This window comes from Muscardinus avellanarius, assembly GCF_963383645.1.
Source record: "Muscardinus avellanarius genome assembly, chromosome: 3".
Classification (NCBI taxonomy): Eukaryota; Metazoa; Chordata; class Mammalia; order Rodentia; family Gliridae; genus Muscardinus; species Muscardinus avellanarius.
The window spans coordinates 129100781-129114023 of record NC_137788.1 but is presented as its reverse complement, the minus strand read 5'-3'; the positions used below and the strand labels follow the sequence as shown (position 1 = coordinate 129114023).

The 13243-nt window shown below is 37.3% G+C and overlaps 1 protein-coding gene across 3 annotated transcripts in view; it reads right to left on the bottom strand.

Moving 5' to 3' along the window:
• The window catches only part of USP3 (ubiquitin specific peptidase 3), a gene marked incomplete at both ends in the record, with an annotated part of 106393 nt that overhangs the window by 61771 nt on the left and 31379 nt on the right, over window positions 1–13243 (bottom strand). For all 3 annotated transcript variants that reach the window (XM_080692944.1, XM_080692945.1, XM_080692946.1), the window contains one exon: window positions 2251–2311. In XM_080692944.1, coding sequence (XP_080549070.1) covers window positions 2251–2311 — 61 coding nt within the window. The remainder of the gene's footprint in view (window positions 1–2250; window positions 2312–13243) is intronic.

The window sequence follows — 13243 nt, the reverse complement described above, 5'->3', positions numbered from 1 at the left end:
AACCTAGTGAGACCCTGTTTCAAATAAAAATAAAATTGGGCCGGGGGTATAGCTCAGAGACAGAATGTCCCTGGGTTCAATCCCCAGAAAAACACACACACACACACACACACACACACACACACACACACACACACACCAAAAAAAGATAAAATAGGATGGTGTTACAAAGACCAACAAAATATATAACTCAAATATGCTGTTAATAAACTATGTTTCCTAATTGAAAGAATATTTAACTTAATATTTCCCTGGTGACAAGTAATTTACAAGTACTGAAAAGTCAATATATCTGACAGTCAATACCCAATCCGTTACATAAAGTAAAGATGCAAAATCAGGCTGCCTGCTCAAGTATCTATTTAATCTACTTAATCATATTTCTCCAAAACTAAGTCAGATTTTTAATTTAAGCTTGCTTGCAATTGACAAGAGTCAGCCTACAAAGTCTCAACATTTTTTCACATTGTTTTTCCAAAACCTTTCTAGATAATTGTTGCTTAGTACTAAAAACTTTAATCTCTCCAATTTTTTCCTCAAAAAGTTGTCAGGTTCCCACTGGCATATGTCCTTCAAGATCTTTAGGGTGTAGAGCACTATGAGACAACTGCAGGACAGCACTACTACACAAAATGTATCGCATGATTAATTCTCACCTCTCAAAATCTAGGAGAGGAATCTGTCTCTTCAAGTGCAGAATTTAAGTGCTTCTACTTCTCTTCTTTTTCTAAAAAAAAAGTTATCTGCACAAAGTATTCTCAGGTTCCCCAAATCCTAGAGATTTTAAAACCACAACAACCACAATTAAGATACGCATTTAACATTTTCCAAAAATACTCTTAAGTGTATATGGAAAGAATGCTCAATTCTAGGACTTAGAATGTGAAAAAAAAATAAAAAGTTAACTGAACAAAGATGCCCTCTTCATGCAATGAGAATTTAAAAATAACAATGGAATATTCCAGATAAGTATGTAAAATTCAGCCTGTGTGACTTAGTATGATTTCCATCTTGTTGCTGCTATTAACTTCTACAGTAAATTCAAAACATTTTCTAAGCTAAAAGAATAAATGTGCTACTATGGCCAAAAGAATACAGATGTTGATATTTGAATCTGTGTTGGAAGAAAAGAGCTACTGAAGTATTTAAGTAATATCATTTTGAACCCAAGAACTGGGAGAAAATGCTCAGGATTGAAACTGTGGTACGGTGGAATAGGAGATGCTAAGTCTATTCAAAGTAAAACTTAGTGGAACAATGAGACATTTGATACTTCTTAGGCAGGAATAAATAATAAACTCCACTGTGTGATCCTTTACAAAGGGAATTCTCTTATCTATAGAGGTGGATACAGAGTAAGTAATACATAAAACAAGATTGGCCATATATTGTAACTATTGGTTGGGTAATGAGAGCATATGGTTCAATAATTGTCTACTTTGAAATGTGCTTAAGTTTTCTCTACTAAAAGGTTTCAAAAAGAACAATTAGGTAAACTTTCATTTCAAGATTTATAAGTGCCCTTATTTTGGCCAGGCATGGAATCACAAACCCAAAGTCCTATCTACTTCAAAGGTTGAGGCAGGAGGATTCTTTGTGCCCAGGAATTTGTGACAGCCTAGGTAACAATTGAGACCCCCATTTCAAAATAAGTTTGTTTGTTTGTTTCTTTCTTTCTTTTTTTTTTTTCTTTTTTTTCTTTTTTTTTCTTTTTTTTTCTTTTTTTTTTTTTTTTTTTTTTTTTTGCAGTACTGGGGATTGAACCCAGGGCATCATTCGAGCCCTATTTTTCATTCTTTATTTTGATACAGGGTCTCACTAAGTTGCAGAAGGCCTCACTAAGTAGCTGAAGCTGGCTGCAAACCTGCAATTCTCCTGTAAAACTTATTTCATTTTTCCAACCAAATACTACTAGCAAATTGTCTTGATAAGCAAACCAATTTTTCCCCCAGATTTTTCCATTTTTAGACAGGGTCTCACTAAATTGCCCAGGCTGGACTCCTACTTGTTATCCCCCTGCCTTGGCCTCCTGAGTCATTGAGAGTACAGATGTATCACAGGTGTGCATCACAGACCTGGCTTAGATTTCTCCAATTATATCAAAGAACAAAATGATTTAATTGGAGAGGAAAGCCAAACAGAAAATTATACACTATGATTAACAAAAGTACTAAATAAATCCAAGGCAATAAGCTTAAAGACAAAACTTAAAAAAAGCACATAGGGTAGTTAAGTATGTATGTTACCTACCTTCCACAGTGGACACTTGAACAAGTCAAACAGACCCATGGGCTTTTGTTGGACCGGCACACTAATAAAAAGAAAAATACAATATAGCAATTGTAGTGTGTTATTTCTCAATTTCTCCCCTAATCTGTAACAGATATCTTGTGATGAAAGTACAAATAGCCATTATTTCTTAGGTGTACTGAAATCACAAATCACTGATTTGTTAATGCATTTACACCAAATAAATACATAATAAAAGCGATACTAAAAAGGATTTAAATGTATGTCTCCAAGGACTGCTCATTTCAATTGTTGACTCAATTTAAACAATTGACCACAAGTTAAATACACATCCACTTTTCTCCTTTATTATGGTCTCCAACAAGTTAATGATAGTCTATGTCCACATTAGAAACATTTTTTTAAAAAGTCTAGTCTTAATCATGTATCTCTGACATGCAGGTCATATGCCACTATAAATAGCCACTTTATTTATTTATTTATTTATTTATTTACGGATCTGGAGATGGAACCCAGGGGCATTCAACCTCCTATACCACTATAAATAGCCACTACATTTATTTATTTATTTATTTATTTACTTATTTATTTACGGATCTGGAGATGGAACCCAGGGGCATTCAACCTCCGAGCTACACTCCCTGCCTTATTTTTTATTCTTTATATTTAAACAGGGTCTCACTGAGTTGCAGAGGGCCTCCCTAAGTAGCTGAGGCTGTCTGCAAACCACGTCCTCCAGTCTCAGCCTCCCGAATGCTGAGATTACAAGCATGCGTCACCATGCCCGGCTCCAACTCCATCTATTTATAAGGGACATAACCTATGGTCATAGTTAAGAAGATTAAGCCTAGTTTTCTAAACATAATTCTCAGTTGCATAAAATATATGACAACTGCATATAATTCTTACTGGTAGTACAATCAGGACATTATTTAAGTATTTCAGGAATGGGAAGGCAAGAAGGGACATAAAAACTGCTTAAATGTTGATTAAAATTTTGTTTTATTCATTCAACTAAAAAATTAAATTCAGGCTGGGCGTGGTGGCGCACGCTTGTAATCCCCGCGCTTGGGAGGCAGAGACAGGAAGATCACGCAGGTTCGAAGCCAGCCGCGCGTGCTGGCTTAGGAGACCCTGTTTCCAAATAAAAATATAAAAATAGATCTGGGAGTGTAGCCCAGAGGTAGAAGGGCTTTCAGGAACCCCAGTACCACAAAAAAATAAATAAATAAATTCAGTATATAATAATTTTTTTAAAGAGTAGTATGAAAATTACCTGAAAAGCTTTTCCTAAACACACTAGTCTACTGAGGCAAAAATAGTGATACTAGGAATCAGAAAGAACTGGAGATGAATGTAGCTCGTATTAGAATGCCTGCTAGCACACATAAGGCCCTGAGTTCAATCCTCAGTATCACCTAAAGGGGGTGGGGTAGTAAAACACCATGCAATTTTTGAGAAAAGCAGCTTCCCAGATGGCACCCTAATACAATATCTAAGAAGTGCTAGTCCATCTTCTACGGTCATTGGGTGAGGGCACCACAGCACAAACTCAGGACCATAAAACATATATTGCCTGGCATATAGTAGGTACTCAATAAACATCTATTAGAAAAGCTTAAATTTCTTATACCAAGGCTGGGCGTGGTGACGCATGCTTGTAATCCCAGCACTTGCGAGGCTGAGACAGGAGGATCACACAGGTTCGAAGCCAGCGTCAGCTACTTAGGCTCTCAGCAACTTAGTGAGACCCTATTTTCAAATAAAGTATAAAATAGGTCTGGGAATGTAGCCCGGAGGTAGAAAAAAGCCTCTGGGTTCTACCCCCAGTACCACCAATAAATAAATAAATAAATAAATAAATAAATAAATAAATATTTTTTTCTTATACCAAGCTCTTCTAAGATCTGGTTCCTACCTTTATCTCTCTTGCACTATCAGACATCATAAAAGACCTTTCCCATAGTAAAGAAAAATTAACCAAAACTGTAAATAAGGCAAATTAAGAACTATGAGCCCTTTTAATATATACTGAAACACTAATATTTCTCCAAAGATACTTGATTATAGTGCCTCTGTTTGTCCTGCTGTTTATTTTTTATTAGGACTCAAATTCTGTGAAATTACCGGTTTACTTGTAGCTCTTTATTTTATAGAGACAATTTCTATCCAGCAAATGATCAATGTTGTGGTTTTACTGCCCTGTAAGGTATTAATCAATTATGCATTTAGTCTAAAAGGAAAAGTCATACTACATCAACAAAACACCTGTATCAAGCATCAGCTTTGAAGCCAAAATGATGGTTACATATAAAATAGAAATGTAGTTGTCACAGGAGGCAGACAGCTAAGAAGGTAGAGCCAATAATTATGTGTAGACCATGGAAACCTGTTACTATAAAAAATGCTGAACAATAAATGTCATCTGAAATGGTAAGTGATGATTCTAGATATTGAGGCAATTTTATTCCAATATTCTTTCTTCGGTATCTATATACTCAAGTTCCCAAAGCTCTTGGAACCAGCTTTATCATCCTACTGATTCCCTCACTAATGAGTCAGACAAACCTTTGATTACATTCATCCTATATTTCTATGAGAAGGGACAGGGAAAGAAGGGGAACAAGAGAGCACAGAGACATTATGCCCATGGGACTCTCCTGTCTGGCCAGCACAGGGCCTTAGCTGTTTGAAAATAAAAACTAGCTTCCATATTCTAGTTCCCAGTTAGCCAAAGGCCTTCCCTGTCCTTAGTGCATTCACACATCTACCTTAATTGACCAGGGCTTTCCTTGAACACATTTGAGTTTTTTACTTAACTGGGTCCAATTCTTTTACCCATGTGTTGTAAGTCCCATGACATAAAGACCTTAAAGAATACCTACCAAATTACTAACAACTATTTTAGGTAGGTACATGGGAAAACAAATTATTATCATTATATTATTATTATTATTATTATTATTATTATTATTATTAATATATTTTTGGTGGTACTGGGGATGGAACCCAGGGGCCTTCTACCTCTGGGCTACACTCCCAGACCTATTTTATATTTTATTTTGAAACAGGGTCTCGCTAAATTGCTGAGAGCCTAAGTAGCTGAGGCTGGCTTTAAACCTGCACGATCCTCCAGTCTCAGCCTCCCAAGCAAGGGGATTACAAGCGTGTGCCACCACGCCCGGCTATGGGAAAAGAATTTTAAGGGGAGACTGTTGGCTTTGTACATCTCTGAGATGTTTGCCTTGTACAAGATTATGATGTTTTTATAGTTAAAAAAGAAAATCCAAAGCCAGTCGTGGTGGTGCACGCTTGTAATCCCAGCATTCGGGAGGCTGAGACCCAAGGTTCACAGTTCACGGACAGCCTCAGCTACTTAGTGAGGCCCTCTACAACTCAGTGAGACCCGGTTCCAAAATAAAGAATAAAAAATAGGGCAGCGGGTGTAGCTTGGAGGTCGAATACCCCTGGGTTCCATCACCAGACCCGCAAAAAAAAAAAGAAAAAAAAAGAAAAGAAAGGAAAATCCAACAATAAATATGTTTAAAAATAAAAAGTAGAAGCTGGGTGTGGTAGGACACGCTGGTAATCCCAGTACTTGAGAGGCTGAGACAGGAGGATCACAGGTTCGTGGCCAGCCTCAGCAACTTAGTGAGGCCCTATGCAACTTAGTGAAACCATTTCCAAATAAAATAGGTCTGGGCGTAGAGCTCAAAGGTTAAATGCCCCTGGGTTCCATCTCCAGTACCCCAAATTTAAAAAGGTACATTAAAACACAGCTTACTTGAACAGGTACTCATGGTATGAAGTATAATCTAGACTGGAAAACTACAAATATTATACTTTCTGTTCCCAGAAACCTTTTTTCTTAGAAATATTATAACTCCATCTGGAAAAAGGCTGTTGAAGTTTTATATTATCTTGAAATAAATAAGTTACAATAGTAAGCCTAAACCCATTATTCAGTTATTTTTTTAAATTATGCTGGATTTTTTCACTTTTACTTTGCTTTGTTCTATTCCCCACAAGTGTTCCTTTTTTTTTTTTTTTTTTTTTTTTGTGGTACTGGGGTTCCTGGAAGCCCTTCTACCTCCGGGCTACACTCCCAGACCTATATTTTTTATTTGGAAACAGGGTCTCTTAAGCCAGTACAGCTGGCTTCGAACCTGTGCGATCCTCCTGTCTCCGCCTCCCAAGCGCGGGGATTACAAGCATGCGCCACCACGCCCAGCATACAAGTGTTCCTTTTTGCCCTATACAGTTGTAAACACACACAATACATACAGTTTTGTGATATAATTTATCACTAGTACTATTAGAATGCATTTCCTCATGTTACTGCATTTAAAATAGGGCATTATATTTCTAGTCTTAAAATATCAATTGTCTCACAAAGTTTTATTATCATTTAATTTCTGAATTTCAAATTTTAAAAATTATACCCTAAGGTGGGAGGAAAGAATGGGAATAACTGCTTAGTGAGGATAGAGTTAAGGGTGATAAATATGTTTTGGGACTAGACAGAGATGGTAGTTGTACAAAAACTTGTGGATGTACAACTTGTGCCATGAGTTTATTCCCTTTAAAATGGTTAATTTTGGCTGGACCAACAGCCGCTGGTAAGCCGCCCCGGGGCCCCGAGGCTCGGGCTCTGTTCCTTTCAGAGCCCCCTGGGCTGCTACCATTTCCGGCCCCAGCCCAGCCCAAACTCAGCCCCAGCCCAGCCAGGGCCCAGCACCAGCCAGCAGCCTCTCAGAGGCTGCAGCACCAGGCTTCAGCACAGCCCCCGCCCAGCACCAGTGGAGCTCCAGCCCAAACCATAGCACCGGGACCTGACTTACACCAACATGGCAACAAAATCCAAAAGCTCCTTCGGAGACCCAGGAAGCACCGAGACCTAGGAATCACCTCTGCGCCAGACCTACAGCCTCCAGAGAACCAGATACGGGAGAACTACCAGCCCGTCAGAGCTTCTGATTGGGCTACCAGCTACTCCACCATCACCCAATCCGTACCACTTCAATGGGAAGACAACAGAAGAACAGGCCTGAGAATGGTGAAAATATGAGAACCAGGAATAGTGGAGAAACGACAGAAGTCACAAATACTGACCTTCTAGAAATGCAAGAAGGGGAGTTCCGAATCTTGATCTACAATATGATGAAAGGATTTAAAACAAGTCTAGCAGAAATGAAAGATGAGATAGAAACACTAAGAAAGAATCAGAAAGAGGTCTGGAATGAAATGAAAGAGTCAATAAGTGAAATGAAGACAGCAATAGAAAGAAATTCTGAAAGATTAGATGAAATGGAAAACAGAATATCACTGTTAGAAGACAGTACATCCAAAACCAAAAACACAGTCAGCAATATACAGAAATCTTTACAGCAACAAAACCTAAACATCCAGCAAATATGGGATAATATGAAGTGCCCTAACTTACAGATAATAGGCACTGAAGAAGGGACAGAGGTACAGACCAAGGGCATCCGTAATCTCTTCAAAGAAATAATCTCAGAGAATTTTCCAAACATGGAAAGAGACTTGGATCTTCATGTTCAGGAGGCATACAGAACTCCATTGAGACAGGACTAAAGAAGGACCACCCCACGCCACATAATAACCAAAATGACCAACATAGAGGCCAAGGAAGGAATCTTAAAAGCAGTGAGAACAAAAGGACGGGTGACATATAGAGGCAAAACAATAAGAATCACCCCAGACTATACAACCCAGGTCATGAATGCTAGAAGAGACTGGGACGACGTGATTCAGACCCTGGAAGAAAATAACTTCCAACCGAAGCTTATTTATCCAGCAAAACTACTATTCAAAATCAATGGGGAAACAAACGTGTTTCAAGATAAACAGAATCTTAAAAAATTCATGAATTCAAAGCCTACACTAGAGAAAATTCTTAAAGAAATAAACCATAAAGAAGAAAAAAGAAGCAGACTCCAGAACCAAATAAGAGAGGAAGTCAATAAGTGGGCCATTTAAGTAAAGAAGAAAGACCTATCCATCCAATAGTAGACAGAACATAAAATGGCAGAAAACAAAAATCATATTTCAATAATATCTCTTAACATCAAAGGACTTAACTCACCAATCAAAAGACATAGACTGGCAATGTGGATGAAGAAACATAATCCAAATATATGTTGTCTGCAAGAAACTCACCTTACAGCCAAAGACATTCACAGACTGAAAGTGAAAGGATGGAAAAAGATATATCATGCTACTGGAGAGCAAAAAAGAGCAGGGGTAGCAACCCTGATATCCAACAAAACAGACTTTAAACTAAAACACATCAGAAGAGACAAATCAGGGCACTTCCTTTTACTAAAAGGAACAATACACCAAGAAGATATAATGATAGTAAATATTTATGCCCCAAACATGGGTGCAACCACATTTGTAAAACAAACCCTTCTGGACATCAGATCCCAAATAGACCCAAATACAATAATTCTGGGAGACTTTAATACGCCTCTCACACCACTAGATCGATTTTCAAGGCAAAAGATGAGTAAAGACTCTTTAGAACTAAAGAAAACCATAAACCAAATGGACCTAATAGACATTTACAGAATATTTCAACCAGGAACTACAGAATACACATTTTTCTCAGCAGCCCATGGAACCTTCTCCAAAATAGACCACATACTGGGACACAAAGAAAGTGCCAGCAAATTCAAAAGATGTAATATAATTCCTTGCATCTTTTCAGACCATAATGGAATAAAAGTAGAAATCAACAATAAGAAACTCAAAAGAAATTATTCAAATACGTAGAGATTGAATGATACACTATTGAATGATGAATGGGTAAGAGCAGAAATTAGGGAAGAAATAAAAAAAATTATGAAAACAGAGACACAACCTACCAAAATCTATGGGACACTATAAAGGCAGTATTAAGAGGAAAGTTTATTGCATTGAGTGCCCACATAAGAAGGAGAGAAAACTGCCAAGAACCTAATGATACAACTCAAGGACCTAGAAAGTCTGCAACAGTCTACTCCCAAAGCCAGCAGAAGGCAAGAAATTATTAAAATTAGAGCAGAAATAAATGAAATAGAGAATAAAAAAAAAAATTCAAAGAATCAATAAAACAGAAAGTTGGTTCTTTGAGAAGATCAACAGAATTGATAAACCCCTGGCCAACCTAAGCAAAAGAAAAAGAGAATCAACTCAAATTATCAAAATTAGAAATGAAAAGGGAGATATCACCAGAGATAGTGAAGAAATTCAAAAGATTATCAGACACTACTTTAAAAATTTATACTCCAATAGACTTGAAAAGATGGAAGAAATTGATAGATTTCTAAGCACAGTTAACCTACCTACACTCAGCCAAGAGGATATAGCAAGCCTAAACCAACCAATAGCAACCAAAGAAATAGAAACAGCAATAAAATTCTTCCACCAAAGAAAAGCCCAGGCCCAGATGGGTTTACAGCTGAATTCTACAGAACCTTCAGTGAACAACTAATACCAATACTTCATAACTTGTTCCAGGAAATTGAAAGAGATGGAACTCTTCCAAATTCCTTCTATGAGGCCAGTATCACATTAATTCCCAAACCAAATAACGATACTTCAAGAAAGGAAAATTACAGACCAATATCCTTAATGAACATAGATGCAAAAATTCTAAACAAAATACTAGCTATACGCATTCAAAACTATATCAAGAGAATAATACATCATGACCAAGTTGGGTTCATCCCAGAAAAACAAGGCTGGTTCAACATACACAAATCAATACATGTTATTCACCACATAAATAGAACCAAGAACAAAAACCACATCATCATAGCAATAGATGCTGAAAAAGCATTTGACAAAATCCAATACCCATTTATGTTAAAAACACTGAAAAAAATTGGGATAGAAGGAAAGTACTTCAACATCATTAAGGCAATATACTGTAAACCCAAAGCCAACATTATATTGAATGGGGAAAAACTGCAAGAATTTCCTCTAAAGTCAGGAAAAAGACAAGGATGCCCACTATCACCACTCCTTTTCAACAAAGTCCTTGAGACTCTTGCTGCAGCAATAAGACAAGAGAAGGAAATCAAAGGAATTCACATAGGAAGAGAGGAATTAAAATTATCCTTATTCACAGATGACATGATCCTTTATCTGGAAGACTCAAAGAACTCAACCAACAGACTTCTGGAGCTGATTGACAAATTCAGCAAAGTCGCAGGATACAAAATCAAACTAAAGAAATCAATGGCTTTTCTTTATGCCAACAATGAATCCACAATGAAAGAAACAGAGAAAACAATTCCATTCACTATAACCTCAAAACCAATAAAATATGTAGGAATAAACCTAACCCAAGATGTAAAAGACCTCTACAACAAAAACTATAAAACATTAAAGAAAGAAATTGAAGAAGACCTTGGAAGACGGAAAGATCTCCCATGCTCATGGATAGGCAGAATAAATATCATCAAAATGGCCATTCTACCAAAACTGATCTATAGATTCAATGCAATTCCCATTAAAATACCAGCGATATTCTTCATAGACCTAGAAAAATCAATCATAAACTTTATATGGAGAAAGAAAAGACCCAGAATAGCCAAAGCAATTCTCAGCAATAAGAAACATGCAGGAGGCATCATAACCCCAGACTTCAAATTACACTATAGAGGAATAGTAGTAAAAACAGTATGGTACTGGCACAATAACAGATATACTGACCAGTGGATTAAAATAGAAGATACAGAAACAAACCCACACATCTTTAGTCAATTAATCTTTGACAAAGGGGCCAAACTCATACGCTGGAGAAAAGACAGCCTTTTCAACAAATGGTGCTGGGAGAACTGGCTATCCATTTGTAAAAAGATGAATCTAAACCCCTATATCTCACCATGCACAGGAATCAACTCAAAATGGATCGAAGACTTAGAAACTAGACCTGAGACTGTGAAGTTAGTAGAGGAAAGCATAAGTTCAACACTACAAAATATTGGCACAGGCAGTAACTTTCTCAACAAAACCTCCAAAGCTCAGGAAATTAAAGCAAGAATTAACATGTGGAATAACATCAAACTTAAAAGTTTCTTCTCATCAAAAGAAACCATCAACAACTTAAAGAGGAAGCCTACAGAATGGGAAAAGATCTTTACCAGCCACCAGTCTGATAGGGGACTAATATCCAGAATATACAAAGAGCTCAAAAGACTCTACACTAGCAAAGCAAACAACCCAATCAAGAAGTGGGCAAATGAACTAAATAGACACTTCACAAAAGAAGAGATACAAAGGGCCAATAAATACATGAAAAGATGTTCTACATCATTGGCCATCAGGGAGATGCAAATCAAAACTACACTGAGATTCCATCTAACCCCAGTCAGAATGGCAAGTATAAAGAAATCAAATAACAACAAATGCTGGCAAGGATGTGGGGAAAGAGGAACTCTTTTACACTGTTGGTGGGAGTGCAAACTAGTTCAGCCACTATGGAGATCTGTGTGGAGATTCCTAAGAAAGCTAGGAATAGATCCACCATATGATCCAGCTCTACCACTTCTGGGTATCTTTCCAAAGGGGTTGAATTCAGAGAAATACAGCAACATATGCATACCTATGTTCATAGCAGCACAATTTGTAATAGCCAAAATTATGGAACCAACCCAGGTCCCCATCAACAGATGAATGGATTGCAAAACTCTGGGAAATACACACAATGGAATTCTACTCAGCCATAAAGAAGAACAAAATCATACCTTTTGCAAGAAGATGGAAAGTCCTGGAGAGCATTATGTTAAGCAAGACCAGCCAAGCACAGAAGGAGAAGGTACATATGTTTCCGCTAATATGCCCAAACTAGGGAATCCAGAGGATACCAGTGGTACTCCAGATAATGGAGGGGAAATACCAGCAAAGCTTGAATGGAAAGATAGAGGAGGAGGAAGGCTGAACTTGATTAATGAGGGTCCACATCTGAATATATGTAAAATTATGAATATGGCATGGTTACCTGGGACAATCATTGTTTTATTGCTGGGAGGGGGAAGGGAAAACGGGGGCGGGAGGGGGGAGAGGGCATCAAGTATAGTTTAAATGTATACCATTTATGTTCAATAAAAAATTAAAAAATAAATAAAATAAAATGGTTAGTTTTAAAATATGTAAATTGATACCTCAATAAGATAGAGATAAAAATAAAAGAAAAAAAATTATTTACTCTCAAACACATTAGAAACAAGTGATTATGCCTTTGAGTTTTTCTATTATTTGTTTGTTTGTTTTTTGTTACACTGGGTATTGAACCCAGGGGCATTCTACCTACAAGCTACACCCTCAGCTCTATTTTTTATTTTGAAACAGGTATTACTAAGTTGTAAAGGACCTCACTAATAGCTGAGGCTGGCCACGAACCTGTGATTTCCTGTCTCAGCCTCCCAAGTACTGGGATTTCAAACATGCTCCACCATGCCAGGCTGACTGTGCTTTTTTTTTTAATAAAGAAAGCTTTACTGTCTTTTTTTATGTGTGTGTGTATGTGTGGGTCTGAGGATGGAACCCAGAGGCATTATACCTCCGAGCTACACCCCCAGCCCTATTTTTTATTCTTTATTTGAAATAGGGTCTCACTAAGTTGCGTAGGGCCTAAGTAGCTGAGGCTGTCCACAAACTGCGATCCTCCTGTCTCAGCCTCCCAAATGCCGGGATTACAAGCATGCACCACCACGCCCAGCTAAAGAAAACTACTTTCTGAGTCAAGAAATCTGAAGTCTTCTATCATGAACTTCTATCATAGTGAATAGGTGACAGGACAATTGGTTTTGGTCTTTGCTATTTAATTGACAGTACTCTGAGGACATAATACATTAACAGCAGAAAAGCATTTAAAGGCTAAAGAACTACAGAAATGGGAATTCTAGAACCAATAAATGGTATTGCTTTGGGAAATATTCACCATTTATACACACCTAACCAATTTAAGAACCTTTAATGTAGA